Raw genomic sequence first — 22,500 nt, forward strand, 5'->3', positions numbered from 1 at the left:
GGCCTGGCTCCCCTTTCTCCAGGATAAACAGAGTAACCAGTACAGCTGATGGGTATCACTGATCACAGGGAGATCCTCTTCTTCCTCCTCTTCTTCCTCCTCTTCTTCCTCCTCTTCTTTTGATTCTGCGCTTTTCTTTTTCTGCCTTTGGGCTTGGCTCAAAGCCCAGAGAGAGGCTTCATCTTAGCCGGCTAGCCTGGTATGTGTGTGTGTGTACAGTGTGTATGTACACTATGTGTGTGTGTGTGTGTGTGTGTGTGTGTGTGTGTGTGTGAACGTGTGTGCAAGGAGTCTTACTGTGTGTGTGTGTGTGTGTGTGTGTGTGTGTGTGTGTGTGTGAACGTGTGTGCATGGAGTCTTACTGTGTGTGTGTGTGTGTGTGTGTGTGTGTGTGTGTGTGTGTGTGTGTGTGTGTGTGTGTGTGTGTGTGTGTGTGTGTGTGTGTGTGTGTGTGTGTGTGTGTGTGTGTGTGTGTGTGTGTGTGTGTGTGTGTGTGTGTGTGTGTGCGCGCGCGCGCACCTATGCCTGTGCCTGTATGTGATACTTTGTCAGTGTCAATAGGTCATCAGGTCCCATGTGCTATCAGGTGCTGAGGCGGCCGTGATAAGAGCAGGTGATGAATGGGGAAGATGATGACATGTTGTGATGGTCAGATCGGCCAGGTGTTTGCTCTCCTCTGATCACTCGTTCGTTCTCTCCTTCTCTGTCTTTATCTCTTTGAGCTGCTGTTTTCTTTGTCTCTACCTATCTCTCCCTTTTCTTTTTCTTTTTTCTCTCTTCCTTTCTTCCTTTCTTCCTTCCTTTCTTTCTTTCTTTCTTTCTTTCTTTCTTTCTCTAAGTTGAAGTTCCTGAGAGACTTGATTCTGAACTTGATTTTCAACACTTTTTTAGACAGAGATGTTTTAAAAAGTAAAATACTTCTCTCTGTCTGCCTGTCGTTGTCTCGGTCATCCCCTCATCTCCCTCGTTTTCTCTCCTCTTCCAGCGGTCTGCAGTTATGGCGTGTGCTTTAATGGCGGCGTGTGTCGAGTGGGTTCGGCCCAGCTCTGTGACTGTGCTGCGGGCTTCACTGGGGCCAGTTGCCAATATGGTGAGTACCCACTTTATTTATTTCACCATTCACACACACACACACACACACACACACACACACACACACACACACACACACACACACACACTCAGATGAGAGGTAAATTATGGATCATTTAATTTTATAGCAGCAACCAACTCTCACTTTCCCTTCACTTCTTCATGATGACAGCATCGCAGACATCATGCCAGTAACACTCCCATGTATCATTAGTGTTAGTAAAAGGCAGCATGCAATGGTGAATGGTAGGGATTAATGCTTCAGGTGGATACCTGCTGCGTTTGCCTCCTGAGCAGGATGCATCCAACTGGAAAACTTCAAACGAGTCCAGGAAAGTGCAAGTGCTGCCATGTTTGCTCCATTTTTCTCCTCAGCGGTTGCGGTGCATTAAGCCAGGTGATGGCCCTCATTAGGTCTAACACCCGTTGGTAGAGGTATGCTGGCCAATGAGAAGCTAGTGAGAGGGAGCCCAGATGGTGGACATAAAACACAGAGAGGACTCCCACAGTCTCAACACACAGACCTTACAGTGCACGTTAAGTGGGCTTGCACTAGCTGAAACACAGTTAGCTAAAGCAGACCTGCCCACTTGAATCTCTGTTTTAGCCTATGCAGTCTCCTATAGCATGCAGTGATTGGATGGAGTTGTAGAACTGGATGCATCAATAGGATATACAGCGGGGGAAATAAGTATTGAACACGTTACATTTTTTTTTCAGTATATACTTCCAGTGAGGCTATTTGCCTGACATTTTCACCAGACATTAGTATTAACACAGGTAATCCTTTTTTCCTGTGTCATCCCACTTTAATACACATAACTCTACTTATGGACTTTAATGTTTTTTTTTTTTTTTTAAATATGTGTGGATTGCCTGAGTAAATACTAATGTCTGATGAAAATGTCATGCAAATAGCCTCACTGGAAATATATACTTACTTAAAAAAAGTTTTTTTGACGCGTTCAATACTTATTTCCCACACTGTATATGGTTTATATGGCGACCTAGGGACTAGACTTCTTTTAGCTTTTAAAGCGATCTAGGCATGTCTTTAGTGATTGAATGGATTTGTAGAATGGTTAAGTAGATGTATTAAAGTGTGATATAAGGATGAGGTGTGTGATGGCATAGGTGGAGGGGGACCATGATGGTTTGTTAAAGGAGAATTCCGGTGTGATATTGACCTAAAGTGTGTTGAAACATGTGTGAACGTATGTCTCATAGCTCACCTCGGCTTGTCCCCTGCACTCAGAAATCTGGCACTAGTTAGCCAATGCTACCAACAGTTTTTCGTTGGGGGTGCCTCGGGCATCGGCCTAGCCATGCAAATAAATCACTGTTTTACACAATTTACGAGGCTTAAAGTAGCTCCATACTTCATCGGTAGACTTCCGAGGGCCTTGACATTTAAAACGAGACATTGACAACTTTTTTTTAAAAAAGCACTGGTAGTTTATTTACAAGACGATTTATACAGACAGTACCTTAAGGAATTTTACCGTTTGACACCATCTTCAATTTAGTCATGATAAGTCGAGTGACGAGTACGAACGAACAGGTATGATAAGGGATCGGATTCCAAAAATAATTCAATGGAAATGCATGGATTCCAGTTGCTGCTACTGTGACTTAAATCACACCGGAATTCTCCTTTAAGCGGACATTTCATTCTGCCTCCAACACGGATGGAATGTCCACACCCTTGGATGGGGAGACTCCTTCCTGATAAACTATGACATTCCTGGCCGTCTCGCAGGAATGCACTATGTCCGAACATACGGAAGGTCTTTTTTCGTAAACAGGTCCGACAAATCATAACACAGCACGCTGGAATCTGAACCCCCCCCCACACGTTTGGCACAAAAAGTCTTTTTATGTTTGGGTTAGATTTCTTGGCTGCATCGAGGGAGTGTGACACGATTGACTGGATTTCCTCATAACTGGAGTGGAGCATCATCCCGCTGCACCTCCCAATGCCTTTGTTCCCAGACCGTTGCAAAGGCAAATACTTTATCGGCTGCTATTGTGGAAATGTCACCAGAGCGACATCCAGTTGCAGTGCAGGATGTTGTTATTTTTTGTGATAGCTACACACGACAGGAAATTCCTCAGAATGCCTTCACACTTAGACACACACGCACAAACGTGCACTCTAACTCTCTCTCTCACACTTACACACACACACACACACACACACACACACACACACACACACACACACACACACACACACACACACACACACACACACACACACACACACACACACACACACACTGTCCTAATTTGCAGCTTATTCAAAGACCCACGGACTGACCAAAATGTGTGATAAACTTGTCCCATGTGGCCCAAGAGGCCACACATCAGAGCATTTTAGAACAATAGGGGTCTCCTTGCAAATTGAGGTTTAACAGCATGTTGACATCTCCTAGCAAACTGCCTAAAAAACATCTGGATGGCCAATAAGCTTGCAGCTTTAGTAATGAGAATTCTGACACATACCAGACAGCAGCTCATGGTCTGGTACCTTCCGTCTGTGTTGCACCTTGAGGCCTGAGCCCCTTGCCATTTGTCCTGTCTTGGGACTGTTTATAGTGTCCTTTATCATCTCTCTCTCTCTCTCTCTCTCTCTCTCTCTGTCCACGTGCAGCTGGGAAGCTTTGGCCACACCTGTGGAAGCAGCTCAGACATTGCCTAATGGGTCTAATCAGGATGAGGGCTGAGAGAGGCAGTCTGGAGTGTTACATAGACACATTACACACACACACACACACACACACACATCCATCTAAACACACACACACCTACACACCTACACACCCACACTAATAAGCTTATTCACTTTCTCTGACACAATCATGAATATAATACAATGAAATTATATTGAAACCTCAACACGTAATAATAAGCTCCCATCCAGTCCCTCAGTCACACTTGCTTAATGAAATAGGCTCTCATATCCTCTGTCACCCAACAAAATATTTCCCAGAGTTCATTAGAGCAGGAAAACACCACTGGGCTCCTTCAGACACGCAGGGCAGCATCTAGACTCTTAGGGTGGAGGACAGTCGGGATGTGTGGCGTGTGAGAAGGAGTGTTACTGTTGCAGTGTGCTGGCCTGGGACATCCTGCTCAGTAAATACATGTGGATGTGTCTGTTTCTGTGTTTGTGTGGTTTCTGTGGGTGCGCATGCATGACGTATCAGTATGTTTATCTGTGAGTGTTTATGTGTGTGTATATGCATGTATCTGTACTTCTGTGTGTGTGTGTGTGTGTGTGTGTGTGTGTGTGTGTGTAAGGGTCTGCGTGCGTGTGATGCTGCAGAGGTCTGCAACAGGTCTGGACAGCATACCTCTCTGACACGTGATCCATAACTGGGATGAAGTGTGTGTGTGCGTGTGTGTGCGTGTGCATGTGTGTATGCGTGTGTGTGTGTGTGTGTGTGTGTGTGTGTGTGTGTGTGTGTGTGTGTGTGTGTGTGTGTGTGTGTGTGTGTGTGTGTGTGTGTGTGTGTGTGTGTGTGTGTGTGTGTGTGTGTATGTATGTTTGTGTGCACGTATCTGTGTGTGAGTCAGCCCTGTCTCAGGCACCTCGTGCTCCCTCTGCAGCCCGAAAGATGGCAGACACACCAGATCCCTCTACCTCACACACACACACACACACACACACACTCTCACTCACACACACACACACTCACACACACTCACACACCCACACACACACTCACACACACACACGCACGCACGCACGCACACACACACACACACACACACACACACACACACACACACACACACACACACACACACACTCTCAGAACCCATCCAGAGAGTGTGTGTGTGTCTGTCCTCTGCTTCCGATGTGCCAGCTTGTGTGTGCTGGGTCTCCGGTGCTGTAGGCTGTGTGGTCAAGGCTGCCTTTTTGTGTTTCCCTCTATCTCTCTCTTTCTCTGTCTCTCTCCCTATTTCTCTCTCTCTCTCACACACACACACACACACTTAGAGCACCAATACATGTGAAAGTAATAAAAGGCCAAAGTAAGAGGAGAGAAGAGAAGAGGGTGAGAGTGAGAGAGAGAAAGTGAAACCACAAACGGCAGTCATATTTTGTTCCGCTGCTGTTGTTTTTGCCAGGACCCATCCAGAGAGCGTCTGTGTGTGTGTGTCCTCTGTTTCCGATATGCCAACCTGTGTGTGCTGGTCTCCGGTGCTGTAGGCTGTTTGGTCATAGCTGCCTTTTTCTGTTTCTCTATCTATCTATCTCTCTCTCTCTCTCTCTCTCTCTCTCTCTCTCTTTCTGTCTCTCTCTGTTATGCTGTTGCTTTTTGTCTCTGATTTTCTCTTTCTCTGTGTGCCTACATTTCTTCCCCTCTCTGTCTCTCTTTCTGTCCCTCTCTCCTCCCTTTCTCTTCCCTCCCTTCTGCTCTCCATTCCCTTCTGCTCACTGCTTCTCTGTGAAGTCTGGGGTTCACTTCACGTGCCAGGAAATACTCGCATCCTGAATTGAATTCAATTTCTCTTACTCTCTCTCTCTCTTCTCTGCTGCCACTCACTTTTGTCACTCTCTCTCTCTCTCTTGCTTTTTCTTTTTCCCTCTCTCTCTCTCTCTCTCTCTCTCTCTCTCTCTCTCTGACCCCTCCCTCTGTCTCCCCTGTGGCTGGCTGGCTGAGTGTTGTTAAAGTGTGGGGAGGGAGCCAGGGGCTCGTGCTGAATGAGAACTTTGGGAATCACTGGCAGGAGGGCATTAAAGTAGGTGTTGAAAATGAGGCCTCGTGCTACAATTCAGATGTGCATGTGCGTGTGTGTGTGTGTGTGTGTGGTGTGTGCATGCGTGCATGTGTGCATGTGTGTGTGTGTGTGTTTTGTGTGTGTGTGTGACAAAGAGTTACGCACTATTGTGTGTGTAATTCTGTGTGTGTGAGAGAGATTGAGATGTGCGTTGGACTGACAGACTGTACAGCCATGATCAGCTTTGTTAGAGTGTCTGGGTTTATGGGCCTGTGGTGAGCAGTGAGACCCTTAAGGAGTGTGATTTTACTGAGATTAGCTCCAACAAGACTTGTCTGTTTCTCCAGGAGCGACATTTTTCTTGTCTGAGGTCAAGGTTCATGTAAACAGCTCTTTAGCCACCCTAATGACTTCAGCAATGCTGAGCTACTGTGCTAACAGACTTAGAGAAATATGGCACCTCAGCATGCTGTTTGAAGTGTGAATTGGAAGCCATTTTACGTGGGTAGTGATTATCCCATGTCTCTTTTAGTCCTGTGGGGGTTGAACAGAGGCCTTTAAAAGAACACCAATGGGAGGTCTTCCCTCCTGTCTCTGAATGTCTGGTTCCGAGCTTGATGTCAGAGGATGACCCTCCCCACCAGGCTTGGCACCCAACCCCCCCACCTCCCCCCCACCTTGAAGTTTTTTGTTTGGTGGGTGAGTGATAGCTGTTCTGAATGGGCATGCACTAAAGTGGCGGCCGGGTGGCTTTTGCATAAATTCCCGCCCCTGCTCTCACAGTGAAGCTATTAGGCCGTGAATGCTAGGGGTGGTTATATTGCCCTGTGTTTGGCACTGAATGGACGCCTGCCCTCAAAGAGAGGGCTGTGATTGGCTGGATCTGACCTATGACCTCTGTGACCCTCCCCCCTCCTCAGTGTATAGTCGTGAAGGGAAGATTGCCCCTGGGCCTTGTGTCTTTTAGAGTTTCTCATCTTTTTATCCTTCTTCATCTCCTCCTCCTCCTCCTCCTTTTCTTCCTCCTTCTCTGTTTCTTTCTCCTCCTTTCCCTCATCTTCTCTATTTCTTCTCATCTCTTGATTCATCCTCTTCTCCTCCCCTTGCTCATTTCACTTTCTCTCTCTCTCTCTTTTCCCCATCCCTTCATTCTTCTCCCCCCATGCCTCCATCTATAGTCCTTCTGAGCAGCCTGTGGCTCTGAATGGCCTGAATGGGGACTCACAGGTCAGGAGTTAAGTGACCTGAAACGGCCCTTTATTGTGGCACACAGAAGAGTCCCATGAGAGGATGACGAGTGGCGTAGTGCCTTTCGCACTCGCCGACACACGAGTAACTTACCAGGCCAGGGAGTGGAGTAGTCCACTCCCTGGCCTGTCCCAATATTTATACTATGCATCGTTGGGCATCCTCTAAGCTTGCCCAAAGTGCTCCTCTAGCTACAGGACTACAGTCCTTAACAGTACCAAGTCCATGGTTACAAATGTAATATATGCTTGTATTGATTGTGTACTTTAGGATAAAAGCTGAATTCATATATTTGAATGGTCAATGGAGTCTGGTCAATGGAGTCTAACCATTGAGCATTTCTAACAAATTTGAAATGATGTTGCTAAATGTTGTGTCTATTTCATAACATGGAAGTAGAAAACAGTAACTGTTAGCTGTTTCCTAATGCAGCCCTTTCCTCTGCTAGTCTGTGTTCTTGTCCCTTTGTCAAATGCCGCTGAGGTACAATGAATCCTTCTCTCAGAACAGAGACTGCGTTTGGTTTTTAGGACTTGGCAGACCTCAGAGAGCCCTTAAACGTCCCTTTTTATGTACTTCAGCGAGCAGCTGTTGGAAGCCACCAATGTCTTAGGTGGCCAGGAGGGCCTGATGTTGAGCTGTCATTTCAGTGTGAGTCAGTCTCTGGCGTAATTGTTTACGACCCTTTCCAAATGGGTTCAGAAAGTTGAGAACCTGCTTTGTTCAAATAAAAGGGCAAAACTGGTTTATTTGAACAATGCCTCACACTTACTTAATATTTATTGATTTGTTCTTGCTCTGAATATCACTTCAATTTATATTTTAAACAAGTGCCATCGGGACTCAAGTGACCGGAGGATATATTGCTAAAACTATTACAGGTGATGCCATTTAAATCCCTTGTAAAGGCATTATCTGCAGCTGACTGGCATATTAGCTTGTCACTCTGGCAGAAATGAATGAAGCCATTGTTTGGAGTTGTAGGCCATGTCGACAGTCTCAGTGAAGTGAAGATGTAATAAACCACCATGCAGCAGCATGCAGTCAGTGTTAATACTAGAAGCTACATCTGACTAGCACAGTCTGGCATTCATCATCTTCTGTTCTTGTCTACAACTGAGCTACTCTCTCTTATCAGGTGAGAGTAGAGGCTTAGTGAGTTGTGTCATTCTTCATGCTGAAGTCACTAGACTGTGAGTAGTTGCCATGAAGGCTTAGGTTCTCATTCACACAGAACTAGATGGTTATACTCAGAGCCGTATAAAGGTAACCTTTATATGGCTCTGGTTGTACTCATATGATATGGAAACTATGACCTTCTGCACATCTGGACTGACCCTCTGTTCATATGTACTTGTTCTTTTTGTTCTTTTTTCACACATGAAGTGTCTTTATGGCTTGTGCTCTGTGGCCACCTGGCTTCCACTCTTCACACATGCTGGCCTTTTGCACAGTCCGTGTCCTGGTATGTTCTTCGGTGTAGGCAGCTGACAACACTCACAAATGAAGTGGGCTCAGCGCCAGAACTCTAGTTGCTTGTGGGATGTGGTCAAATTCATCCCTAACTGGGGATGTCTGAGTATGCCAACCTGACAACATCAGTGCTGAAAACATCATTCACATTACTCAAGACATTCACTGTGTGACTTCCTTTACTTCATCCTTCTGCTGCTACAGTATCTTGTTTGATAGTTGTAAAGTTGATCGTTGCACATCTGATAAAAAACATCAGGAATCCTTTTGGTTCCTCTGATTGAAGCACTGGTTTATCTAGTGATGGCTTGTATTAAGAGTTAGTTTGCTGGCAGTGACAATCTGCTGACCAGCTCCTACTTGTCCCACTCTCTCCCTGACCAGTGCATCAGTGTGTAAATCCATATTCCATTCCAGTCCTTATAGAGCAGAGAGACGCTGCTGCTGATCAATCATCAAACATCACATAGCTAATCCACAGTCTTGACCACACCTGTCATCACAGCATATCTACAGGTACACCCTTGACCGAGTCAGTCGTCACATAGCCAATCTGCAATCTTGACCAGGTCAGTCGTCTCAGACAAACTGAAGCCTTCTTCAGAGTAGGGAGCCCTCCCAGGTAGTCCTGTCGGCTGTTCACCCGGCTGGCCAGACAGCTCTCTCCAGGCTGCGGGCTGGAGAGAGCTGTATCTGGGGTATATGAGTTTGTAATGGGGTGTTTTGTGTGATGCATAAAAACCAAACAATGCAGGTCTTTAATGAGACTTTTAAAACAAATACCCAGTCTCCCACACACAGCGGTGGAAGTTGGAGCTGGAAGTGGGAGAGAGGAATAGAGAGAGAGAGAGAGAGAGAGAGAGAGAGAGAGAGAGAGAGAGAGAGAGAGAGAGAGAGAGAGAGAGAGAGAGAGAGAGAGAGAGAGAGAGAGAGAGAGAGAGAGAGAGAGAGAGAGAGAGAGAGAGAGAGAGAGAGAGAGAGAGAGAGAGAGAGAGAGAGAGAGAGAGAGAGAGAGAGAGAGAGAGAGAGAGACAGACAGACAAAGACTGAAGAGAGGAAGAGAAAATCACACACAGCCTGACCACACACACCAACAATAACACCTGAAGCCCTCAGTACATCAGCAGGACACGGACACACACACACACACACACACACACACATACACACACAATGTGATCACCTTGGTATTGTACCATATACCTGGGATAGACAGATAGACCCAGATAAACAAAGAGGGAGGGAGATTGAAAAGAAAGAGAAAGGCAAAGAAAGATAGAGGGGCTGGACACACAGACACACACGCACACGCACATGCACACGCACACGCACATTCTGTCCTGTCAGCACTTAGAGACTGCAGACACACACCAGGAGTCAGGAACACACTCCTGCCTCCCCCCTGCTGTCGTGTTAGTTGTGTTTCCTGTCTGTAGATTCAACGTGTTTACAGAGTGTGTGCGTATGCGTGTGCGTTAAGTGTGTGATGCCCGAGTGAAAGCCCCCTTTCACTGCGGCGATAATTGCAACATTATCATTTTTTTTCTCTTCCTCTTGAGGAAATGATTTCTGGGCAGTGAGCTCATGTCTTGGCCCAGCGTAGCGTAGCGTGGACCAACAGGGCCATGCCAAGCCCAGCAGCCCGCTTCAGGGCTCCAAACGCTGTCCCTGGTGGCCTGTGACGGCTATAATATACCGAATAGATGCCTGATTGGCAGACTTTCACTTAACCACAGACTAGGGAAACGTACACACGTACATATTGACACACTGTGCTCGTCTTTGATGATGTCTGGTCTTTAAGCATCGAGAGTGTGGGGCTACATCATCTCCTTCCTGATTCACATTCAAGACTGGTTTCCTGCAAAAAGGGATCTGTTCTATATTAGTATCGCAGACTTTTTACAGGCCCCAGTAAAGTTGAGTGGCATGTATTTATGTCCAACTGTTCACTGGAGAGTGAGCCGAAAAAATGCCAAATCGTGATGTCCTTGAGACTCGAGCCTCTGGTCGATCATAAAGAGCGATGTGTAATTATTTTTCTAGGAGAAACAAAACCTACATTGGGGACAGGAGGAACTCAACAGGAACTCGAGCATCTAGTTGTCCTTTTTTCACATAAAAAAAAAAACCCTGTAGTCTCTGCAGCCAGTGTGAAATAGGAACTTCCATGGAAGAATATAAAACTGAACAAAAGGAGGCAGTGTGTGAAAAAGTGAACAGTTGTGTTTCTGAGAGCAGAACAGTAATAACTATTGCGGTAAAGCAGTGAGCTGCCTGCAACAACAGTGGCACTCGGGGAGCAGTGAGGGGTTAGGTGCCTTGATCAAGGGCACTTCAGCCGTGCCTACTGGTCGGGGTTCGAACCGGCAACCCTTCGGTTACAAGTCCGAAGTAGGCCACGGCTGCCCCAAATATATAAGTAACTCTGGAGGAGAACCCCAAGCTAATAAGAGAGAGAGAGAGAGACGTGTGAGGGCCCTGTGGTTTTGAGAAGTTTGTGAGAAGTTTGTGAGATGTTTGTGAGAGGAGGTTTACTATTGTGGAGGAAAACCAAAAAAGTTTTTTTTTGCCACACAAAAGGGGATGGGAGAAATTTACTTTTCAAGCATGAGCCTGTCTCCCTCAGCCCTGACCATCATAACACTTTGTCTCCTGTACACCTGCCTGTTTTACAGGTTATATTAGCCCTCCTACAATCTGAACTGTGGTCATAACATATACATATTTTAACTTATCCCCTGTTATATATTGTTCTTAAAGTATATATGTTTTTTTTGTAAGAAATTCTAATGTTTACATTCTTGTCTTTCCATAGTCGTAGTTAATAATAATAAGCAAATTTATTGCACTGTTCAATCCTTGCACTGTTCACTTTTGCACTACCACCATCTGTCTAAAAGAAAGCAATTTTTGAAAGTGAACTGAAAGTGAATCTGTGAAACTGTGGAAGTGAACTGATGAGGGTGGTTCTTTGGGACTCAGAGACTGAGGGCCAGATGCACTAACGTTTTTCAAATACGCCCACTTCAGGCGTATTTGTTTCGCAATGTGCGTGTAAAATCATTGCGAGGTATGTACAAACAGGCCGCAATGATGTAAAAGCGCAAACTGCCTGTCGCGGGAGCTGAAAGTGGCAGATTGCGTTTGTCATGTCATGCATATGCATTCATGGGAGGATCCCGGGGAAATGGGGAGTTTAGCGTAAAAAGATGGGAGGGGAAGAGTAAAGAGCGCCTAATTATGTATTCTGCGGTATGTACAAAGACTGCTCCTGAAAGTGCACGTCTATTCTGCGCCTAAATACTTCCGCCTTGTAAAAGCAGGTGTTAATCCAAATTGCAGTTCAATGCGTCAATAAGAGAACCAAAGACAACAGAATCGCTATTTAGAGCACCAGTTTTTGTGGTGAAAGTATTTGTACTACCAAAAGCAACCTTAACTTTCGTTGGCTTTTCGAATGTCTTACTTTCACTTTCATGTCATTCACTTAAACTTTCCTACTTGCTAGATTTGACCAATCTTCCATAGCTTAAGTGCACAAGTAGTTTGAGTAGAACTACTGATCTTCATTATCTCCCTGCTTGTTTACATCTTATCATGTATGGTATTATTTCATGATCGCTAAATGTTTGATTCTTTTTAATGTTGTCATCAGTTAACTTCTTTCAACTGCGCTTGTAAGTAGGCGCTGCCATTCAGTTGTGGACGTTCGTAAATTGCGTTTATGGGCGGAGAAAGGCAGAGAAAGGCGCAGTTTACACTAAGGATTGAACGATTGATAAATACGACGGAAACTTGGGTCTGACAGCGTTCGCAATCTGCGGTGTGTCCATGACGCTGATAACGCTACGTTCGCAAATGTACGTACATCTGGCCCTGAGAGTTTTAACCAGTAGCTAGTCTAGAGGAAAACTCAACCTCATGAGAAAGCCACTAGTGGGAGTGGATTATGGGAGTTGGAGTCCCCCAAGTGACTGAAGCCTGCTCCCTCCCTCCCTCGCCTGCTGCCCGCTCAGTCAGATGTGCAGAGAGCACCCACAGACACGCTCGGTCAATGGCGCGGAATCTCCCCGAGCCGAGCCGAGCCAGACAATTGGTGGAGAGTGGGGAATGCCCTGTTGCATTGTGTACGAGGGCTCTTTGTCTCATGAAGTTCTCATGAAGCTCTCTCTGCCTCTCCGTCTCTCTCATCCAGACATTTTGGGATATTGTCACCCCCTCAGCCCAATCCAGTCCTTTCCACCACATTGTTCCGGATCAAAAGATAGTTTTATAGAATTTGCAGTAGATTGAAGAGTGTTTTAAAGAGAGAAATTTTACAGTCTGAGCACTTGAGCAAGTTCCTTGAGTTAATTTCATTAAAGACTTAGTCTGTTATTCTTGTCTTAAACACTTAAAATTCAACCTCATGATTCATTGGGTATTTATTCTGTGTATGCACTCAAAAATCCCTTCGTCTGGGTATGCCATTCTGGTTCAGTAAATAGGAAACAAACAGTTCCAACCAATTAACACATAATGCTTTGGACCGGTGAAAGAGAAGGATGTAGTTTGATTGTCTGTTGAGCTCTAATATCAACTTTTTCGATTTTTACTTGATTTTTTGACCTCCCAGTGAGTAAATCCTGATAAACTAGAACAGCTTCTGACAGTAACGGTCTGCCAAATGGTGGTTCCTTCCCATCTGACTCCGACCAGGAAGCAAGAGCCAGTAGTAGGAAGGGGTCAAAGGGTCACTGTGGCTCGGCCTCAGCAGTGAGCAATGGTCTCACTCAGCTGCCGGTGGGGTGGTGTGGAGAGGGTCATGTGGCTGTGCTGATCTCTGGAGATATGAATGTGTCCATTTTACTGCAGGTCAGCAGGGTCATCATACACAGTTGCTTTTAACAGAAGCAACTGTGTGTGTGTGTGTGTGTGTGTGTGTGTGTGTGTGTGTGTGTGTGTGTGTGTGTGTGTGTGTGTGTGTGTGTGTGTGTGTGTGTGTGTGTGTGTGAGTGTGAGAGAGAGAGAGAGAGCTCTGTCATGGGTGTAAATATGACCATGTGAGTAAGTAGAGGACCAGTAGCAGTAGCAGGCAGTAGCGGTCAGTGCAGCACCACTGCCAGTAGCAGCAGCTGCAGCAGTAACGGTCACTGCAGCACCAGCAGCGGTAGCAGTATCGGTAGCAGAGTCCCATGTGCTGCTGGAAAAAGTGTCTAATGGGAGAAGGATTTCATCTGCCTTGTGCGTTCAGGGGGCTTTTATAATGCTCCTGCTGATGTCATCACCACAGCCCCATTTCCTATCATGCTCCTCTCACTCGTGCTACCCACACACACACACAAACATAGGCACACACACACCGACCACGCACACAGACACACACAGACACACACACTCAGACATAGCACCCCTTTGATCTGACTCACACTAATGGACCATGAGCTCATAGTGAGACAATGAGAGAGAGAGAGTGTGTATTTGTGTTGGAGAGGGACACTTTCAGGTGTCTGTGTATGTGTCTAAGTGTGTGTATGAGAGGGAGACCTGCCTTCCAGACACATTTAAATACTAATAAAGAAGTTTACCACACACACACACACGCACACAGTTTAACTCTTATAAATGCTTATGAGTTATAGAGACTTCTGTATGCATTGGTAAATGCATATGGATTGTATCTATGTCCTGTATGTCAACTGTCACTCCGGTATGGCTGTGGCAGCCTGCACTCTGTAGGTTACGGTATGCATATTAGTGTTAGTCGGTGTGTGTGTGCGTGCCGTCCATGCGTGTGTGTGTGTGTGTGTGTGTGTGTGTGTGTGTGTGTGTGTGTGTGTGTGTGTGTGTGTGTGTGTGTGTGTGTGTGTGTGTGTGTGTGTGTGTGTGTGTGTGTGTGTTTGGTAGCAGGTTCTAAATCTGAACTGAATTGACAGCTTTAATGAGAGGAGAACACTAATGATGAGGGCAGATGTGTAATGATGACAGCAGACTCAGATTTCCACCGCGGTTGAGTACATATAGGTATATGCCAGTGTGTGTGTGTGTGTGTGTGTATGCTCTTCATTTAGAAAATCCTTTACTTTCTTAAGTGTTATGTTTTTGAGTGTGTTTTTTTTTTTTACTTGTGTGTATTTTTGTTAAGTTAAACAAGCCTCATCATTCCCATTCTTACTCAGTTACTTTGTTCGCATCACTGTTTCCTGCTAACAAGTCCGAGTCAGCCTGTCCGAGTGTTCTGCATTACCCTAATGGCTCTTCCCTGAAATAAACCTGCTGAGTCATGAGTCATGAGTCATGACTACACCTGTGCTTCCAGAAGCGGCTGGTGCTGTCAGGGTCATGCTCAGGCCCATATGCTGTTTGTGCTGCAGGGTAGCTGGTGCTCTCTCTTTGTAGCTGTCTGTCATGCTGCGTGTCGTGTTGTGGCCTGCCTCAGTGCTCTCTCATTCTGATCTGTCATGCCGGTTTACATCACAGATTCATGGCTGTCTGGGTCACATGCAGTAGTACTGATTGGTTTTCTGGTCTGAGAACAGGGACTACAGATTGGTTGAAGCATTCTCTCTTTTTCAACAGAAAAAGGTATATTGTGACCCCCCCCCCACCCAACCCACCCACCAAAGACACACACACACACACACACATTGATTGATTGCTTCAGTCACTTGCCTTTCATGCATTTTGATTATGTGGCACCCAACAGGCCCAAACAGCATAACTTGTGGGAAAACCTGTGTGTGTGTGTAGCTGATAGCAGGGGCATGGAATGTGAGCAAGTAAAATGATAGAGAGCCGGTGTTCTGTAATGAAGAACCTTTATTACAGGGAACATGCCCCCCCTCTCTATTCTCTCTCTCTCCTCTCCCTCTATCTCTCTCTCTCTCTTTCTTCTTTTTCTCTGTCTTTACATGCCCCCCTCTCTATTCTCTCTCTCTCCTCTCCCTCTATCTCTCTCTCTCTCTTTCTTCTTTTTCTCTGTCTATGTCTGTCCCCCCCTTTCCCTGCTCCCCTGCCAACATCCTCTTCTTTTCTAAGATACAGACTGGTCTGTGTGTGTGTGTCTTTATGTGTGTGTGTGTGTGTGTGTGTGTGTGTGTGTGTGTGTAAGGATGTGTAACTGAGAAGTTGTTTGTTATACTTGTGGTAACTAATGGATCTACCTTGTATTTCCTGTTATAAAACTGCTGATATTGAATCATGATAAATCAGCCAGCAGACTTACAGTCAGGGAAAGAGAGGACAGAAGCGTAGATGAATAAACAGGGGGAATGTGGAAAAGGTCGCTGAAGTTGACGTCATATGTGCTTAACTAGAATTTGGAAGAGCTCATAATCAACAACAACCATAATTCTACATTACTCACATGCACACACACGCACACACACACATGCCCACACACACACACACATGTGCTCACACGCACACACACACACACACACACACACACACACACACACACACACACACACACACACACACACACACACACACACACACACACACACACATAAACACACACACTGGCACCTTATTGCAGGGGCTTACCTGGGCTTCAGGGCCTCGACCAATGAGGGACATCCTAATAATAATAATAATCAATGATGATAACAAACGGCCGTGTCCGTAAATAAATGTGCACATTGCACTGTACAATGACATCGGTGCAGGTGGAGCGAGACCTCCTTCTCTTCCCTTCCAAAGTAGGGATGTTAACCGATGACCGTTTGACCGATGGTTGACCGTATCAACGTTAACCGATCAAAGTTGTCAGTAGTTGGTTAAAAAAAAAGTGATCTCTAAATTAGGCTATTATAGACAGTGGACTAAACGCTACTAGCCTACAGTTAGCCATCTCATTCCAAGATCTTTTTGTGTGAAGTGAACAAATTAGCCCTCACACTCAATTTTGGCTCGAGGTCACATCGTTTAGGTTCGCGCGCTCACAAGATTTGCGAAAAGTAAAGGCTACAGGCTAAAACACTCGAGGTTAGAGCCAGGGCAGTCGACAGGATGAAGCGTGCAAAGAAGTGTGTGGGAGCATTTCACCAAAAAGAATGACACAGATGTAAGTTGCAACCATTAATTCCATATAACAGGACACCTGGCAGGCCGTCCTGCTTATCACCCGGTTGCCACTATAGGCAATAGCCATGCCTTTAACACGCAAAGGAAACAAGCGGTTCCGTTTAAAAAGAAGCCAACTTGTAGGCTACAATGTTCTTTGGCCCTATAACAGCGATCGCATGGACAGTTAACTTGTTTACAGTTGATTCCATTGTTGCGAAGCCTGCTTTCAGGCGTCTTTTACGCATTCATTAAATATTTTCACAGTCTATTTTGTAGGCCACAGTATTCTCTATTTAACTTGTTGGCCAAACCGTTGTGTTATGTTTTAATAATCAGGCGGCGGCCTAACCCTTCTGTGAGCTGTTGGCTGCAGTATTCTCGTTCATAGATTAAACGAGAAAAAAAAAATAACATTAATTATACAAAAGAGTTGTTCTGTCCGTATTAGAAAGCACACAGTGAATTACTGTAGACCTGCCTTGGCCGGTGCGTCTTTTGCGCATTCTGAAGGTGCCTGTTTTATCCATTGGTTTTATAGTGTTGCAGTCTTAGGCAACATTCCTCATAAGATGTACAGTAGCCTAGAAATCTAGATGCACCCTAGCGGCAGGGCTAGTCTAGCAACTCTCCGTTGGCTTGTGAGCTAGAAAAATTAAACTTCTATCAGGCCAATCAAATCATCTATAGAGACGTTAGACGGGCTTAACATAATGATTGATGGCAGAGTTGCAACGGTTTGGCTTGAATTCCCTGCTACTTAAAAACAAAGAAGATGGATGTTGCTGTTGGCGAACGTGACACGAGTTAACCTTTTTTTAAGTTGGCAAAAGTTTGAACTAGCCAACTAACTCCGCTGGTAGAAAAACTCATGGGACTCATAGCGCTGTCCTATTGCGTGCAGAGGGAATTTGAAAGACAACCGATTATCCCGCCCCTCGGACTGAGCACTGCCAACGGTGAGTGCCCAGACCCTACATTTTAATGTGGGTCTGGCTCGTCAGGCTACATAAGATGGGCTTAGATTTGGAAATACATTACATCTACATTTCAGGAAGGATCATCAATGGTAACAGATAAGGTGATGATGATCATCATCTTTCTTTATTGTTAGCACTACCTCAAACTAAAGCGGCATCTCTTCTGAGCTGTCATTTTCTTAAATGAGCCACGGCAATGTTTCAAATGAGCTTCTAACGCTAGACAAACGCCTTTATTTTCAACGCGATCACCTTGTATCCAAACCATTTCGAAACTAAGGAGCCATTTGTCCTCCGATTACATACAAGCTCCTCAGCGCAGCGTTTGCGGGACTCATGTTTTGCGCTGTAGGGAATTTAAAAAAAAGTGACGTGAGTGGAAGGACGGCGCCGGGGCAGTGTGCGTGTGTGAGCGGTAGGCAGAGCGGCAGAGAGATGCGACAGAGTTGCGAAATTGCAGGCGCGGCTCGAAATGGCTGTTATTTCAAATAGCGTAGCATATTTTAAACTAATCGGTTAACCGGTTTCAACCGGCTAACGAGGCTTGGTGGTCGGTCAAGAAAATGTTTAGTTTTCGCCATCCCTATTCCAAAGTGTAACAAAATGTAACAAAATCCTAATAAATCCCAACGGGTATAGAGGAGATGGCCTGGAGATTCCAGATTTCCAGGTGATCTGGAAAGATTAAGGGTATGGTTATGACTAATGTAATGGCCCAACTCAAGGGGCGGCACCAAGCATGCATTTGAAAATCTCACTGCACGCAATTAGATAAAACTACGACCAATGTTTACTGACTGATTCCGGACTTTGATACAATTGGATAACACTACGACCAATGTTTGCTGACTGATTCGTTGCAGCGCTGTTGTCATCTGTTTAGGTCACCTCTGGCCCGTCTATATCAGATACACCAATGTGATTGGTCCCTCGCGATGCAAGGCTAAAAGTAAAAGTAACGTGCATCAGTACTCATTTCCAGAGTGTCTCGCAGAGACAATTCAAATTGTGCTCTTGCGAGAACTCTGGATTTCCAGGGTATAGAGGAGCTAGAGGAGAGGCTGAAACTGACTGACGAACTGAAAAATTCTGGAGAGGTTAGAAGCAACGATATAACAAAAAAAAAGAAGAAGCAACTATATAATGAATGGCGTGGATTCCTGTAACTGTCCATGAAAACAGAAGACATAGCAGGTAAATATCGTAGCAAATATCCTGGCAATAAAACAGCTTTAAAAACATGTATTTCAGAATTTCAAAAAACTTCCCGGGAAGAACCCCCCGACACACACACACTTTTGAAAAGCTTGAAAGGCCCATGTGCAACCCACCTTTTAACCTAGCCTACAGCCAGTGTGGTAAAAGTTAAACGCTTTGTGTTCGTGCGGTATTTGATAAGCGATGTCATGGGTAGGCTGACGTGTGGGACACACACACACACACACACACACACACACACACACATACACATACACAGAAAGCCTGGCCTTTTACCCCTAGGCCTGTCCTTGACGTCATCTATAACCCAAAATGTAAAAACACTCTGACCCACACTAATAAACATCCCGCTCCCTCCAGAGGGAAGTCTGCCACAGCCATACCTGAGTGACAGTTGACATACAGAGAAAAAAAACACTTTTTTTAACTGCTTGCCAAATACGTGTAGCTGCTTCGCACCTTGCACGATGGAGGAATGTAAAACATGGAAAGAGGTTCCATAAACGGCTGTCCTTGTGTTGTTTTCCTCTCTGCCAAGAGAACCATTTTTGTTGGAGCTTTAAATCTCTAGATGCCATCTAGATCAGTAAGGGAACATGTATGACAAGCCCCAATTATTAACTCAGAATAAGTCTGTGTCGAGGGAATAATTAAATCATCATTTTACACCATGTCATTAGGAGGAAAGGGAGCGGGGGGAAGCAGGGCAGGGGTAAGAGTGAGCATGCAAAGCACAGCCATAAATTGAGTCCAAATCATCTGCTTTGCATCGCAAAAGCCCCCAGGCCCCCCGTGCAGGCTGTACACAACTTTCACATGTTAGAGTGCATGCGTGTTTGTGTGTGTGGGTGTGCGTGCGGATGGGTGTTTGTTTATGTGTTTGCATGTTTGTGTCAAACTATCTTCTTCATTCCTCCATATTAGTTACTTCTTTCTTAATGAGCCTTCTTAGCAATGTAGTAGGTGCTGCTCTCTGCCTTCTAGCGTTTGCTGTGCTGAGGCAACTTTAGATCTGCAGCTTGACACACAGGAAAGGGGTTTTCAGTCACAAAAAAACATATGCTCCTCTTTTTTTGACCAAAACTATGTCTGCCCTTCAGTACAAGAACTCTTTGAGTTTGGCTCGAGGCACGCTCCACTGGCTTTCAATGAGGATCATATGAAGAGCTATACAGAGCCATTTGGGGATAACAAGGGCACTTTACTAGGCAAAGACTTTTCCTGAAGGGAAAGTTGAAGAGTCTGTTAGCTCTAAGGGAGGGAGGACTCAGTGTAAAAGTATATTTCACGCTGGCCTTTTTCCAGATGGTTTTCCAGAGTGTCATGAGGACGTTATTGTATGCTAAGCATGCGTGACAAATCGCATGTTCAGGCCCATAGAATTCTCAGTAGAATTCCCAATAGAATTACCACCTCCATCCTTTGAGCTCTTTTGTAAAAATAATGAAATTAGTCTTCATTTCTTTGCCCTCAGTCATGGTCAGCAGAGAGCGTCCCAAACACACGGTCTGTGGCCCCTTGTTGAATTATTACAGATCATGGGTACATTAGTTCTGCTCGCCTACTGTACATGTTCTCATGAAGCACCTCATGCAAACATCTGTGTGCTGCGCAGGCCTTAGTGTGAGAAAGCATGCGTAAGCATACAGTTTATATCATGTGTGTATACATTGCACATGTCTGCTTTATGTGGAGCTGTCAGCCTGGACTGAAAGTGTGCTGGCTCTGAAGTCTTCATGCGTGGGGTGAGTGTGGGGACCTCCAGCTGGGTCAGCCTGCTGCTCTCTCCTGGACACGACAAGGGCGCTGGGAATCGGAGAGACGCTCATGTGCGTCCATACCTGACATCTGTAGGCAGATAATTTTAATTTCTATCTCATGCCAACTCCATGAAGTCCTCGTGCTCAAGGTGAGTGGGGACCCAACGCTGGGTCAGCCTGTTGCTCTGTCCTCTTTGACAGGGTGCTGGGAATCGGATTGATACTCATGTGTGACTATACCTGACATCTGTAGGCAGATAATCTCAATTTCTGGTGTCTCATGTCGGTAATGTCTGTACCAGCAGAAACTGCCAGATCAGGGCACTTATTCCGTCGCCATCTGGGACTTTTGTGTCAAATATGCCAGCATTTGTCAAGATACCATGATGTCATGCGAATAAGAGAGCCATGAAGAACCATGTATGAAAAATTCCTGGTATATTTGCAATGAGTGTCATTTGAGGAGCTGGAATGCCTGGTTGGAGACACACACTTTAATGCAGACTACAGTGCTTTCTCTCAGTTCATGTAAAGTCCAGTGCATTCTCAGAGTGTTTAGTTAGCGCGGCCTATAGTTATTCCAGATTGTTGTGGAAGTATATATCCCACCACTGACTCGGTGTTATTCGGGCAATGTCACGAGTCAGAAGCCTCCCATTTTAAATATGAAGCCCACAGCTTTTCAAATTAAAATCACATATCTGCCTGGTCCCTGGTGCTCCTCTGCATATGTATTGAAGTTCAAATGAGGATTTGAACTGCTGGGCTCATTGAAATTCTGCTGGCATTGGGCGAGTGCAGGGATTAATCACTTATTAGGAGTCTTAGTTAGTGTGCAGCCTTCCGTGACCCCCGTACCGCTCCATGGACAATAGGAGGCCAGACTGGAGGCAGCTTCCTCGGCCTCTCCCCTCATCCCTCTCCCAGACGCTCTCTTCCTTTACTACTTTGTCTCTTTCACTCCAGTCACTTCTCTTTCGTAATATTTCTCTTTTCTTTTTCTTTCTTTCTTTCTTTCTTTCTTTCTTTCTTTCTACCTACTCTCAGGTACCCTTTATCTCCCTCCTTCCTACTCTTTTCATAAGTAATCCATGTCTCCTGGTGAAAAGGGATTCATATCTTCACCAGCACCCCTCCACCCCCACCCCTCCACACTTAGCATGTGAGGATGGAGGCACTTGAGATAAGAAGGCCACAGGCCGTTTGTTATTCTTGCACTTCTGTCGACGTGTCGAGTTGACGAATCTGGAAGCCCTGTTTCCTGTTGAGGGCAGAGTTTTTCCTGGAGCCCGTCCTTGCGTGTCATAGTGGAGCCCTGAAGGGTCAAAGGTTACTCTAAATGTGTCCCTCCGACTCCACCCCTGCTTCCTACGTCCCTGTGCCCGGAGGTCAGAAGTTGTCCCAGACTGTCCCTGTTCGTCCACCCTACACCTGACACGTGACATGGACCGACAAACATACACATTTACAGAGAGCGGGACTCTGCACTCTCCTCCTCCACTGAGTCCTGAAGGTCACAGAAGTCCTTCCAACCCCCGGTCGGGTCATTTTTGTGCATTTACAGCGTGAAGCTAACCGGTCATGTGACTTCTTTCTTGTGTCACAGTGAAGTTCTGGAGGTCACAGTTTCTCCTATTACGCCCTGTGCCCCAAGAGTGAACCTTTACTGGGCGCTGAATCAGAGAGTGGGTGTGAAATGAGTGGACAACAAGATGGTTACTAATAAGGATAGAGAGGTAGACATTCTGTCACTATCATATGAACTGTGAATTGAGAAACATATAGGGTATTTATATTATATACTGTATATAGTTTGTATGAAGTACAGTATACTGTGGCTAACCAAAAGCTATACATTATCCACACTGTTCTAAAGCCAAACCCTGAAAGTGATGGCTTCCTTTGGGCATTCCTCTTTCTTTTGTCCCTGGGGAGGCCATGCTTTCACA

At 45.5% G+C, this 22,500-nt stretch overlaps 1 protein-coding gene across 1 annotated transcript in view; it reads left to right on the plus strand.

Annotated features, from left to right (window-relative positions):
- The window catches only part of megf6b (multiple EGF-like-domains 6b), a 101,870-nt gene that overhangs the window by 18,480 nt on the left and 60,890 nt on the right, over window positions 1-22,500 (plus strand). Inside the window, exon 4 of the mRNA XM_076268146.1 lies at window positions 986-1,090. Within this exon, the coding sequence (XP_076124261.1) occupies window positions 986-1,090 (105 nt within the window). The remainder of the gene's footprint in view (window positions 1-985; window positions 1,091-22,500) is intronic.

The sequence above is a fragment of the Alosa pseudoharengus genome, unplaced genomic scaffold (assembly GCF_046254945.1).
Source record: "Alosa pseudoharengus isolate Yale_2024_CS ecotype anadromous, Long Island Sound unplaced genomic scaffold, YU_APseudo_1.1 YU_APseudo_1.1_scf_5, whole genome shotgun sequence".
Classification (NCBI taxonomy): domain Eukaryota; kingdom Metazoa; phylum Chordata; class Actinopteri; order Clupeiformes; family Clupeidae; genus Alosa; species Alosa pseudoharengus.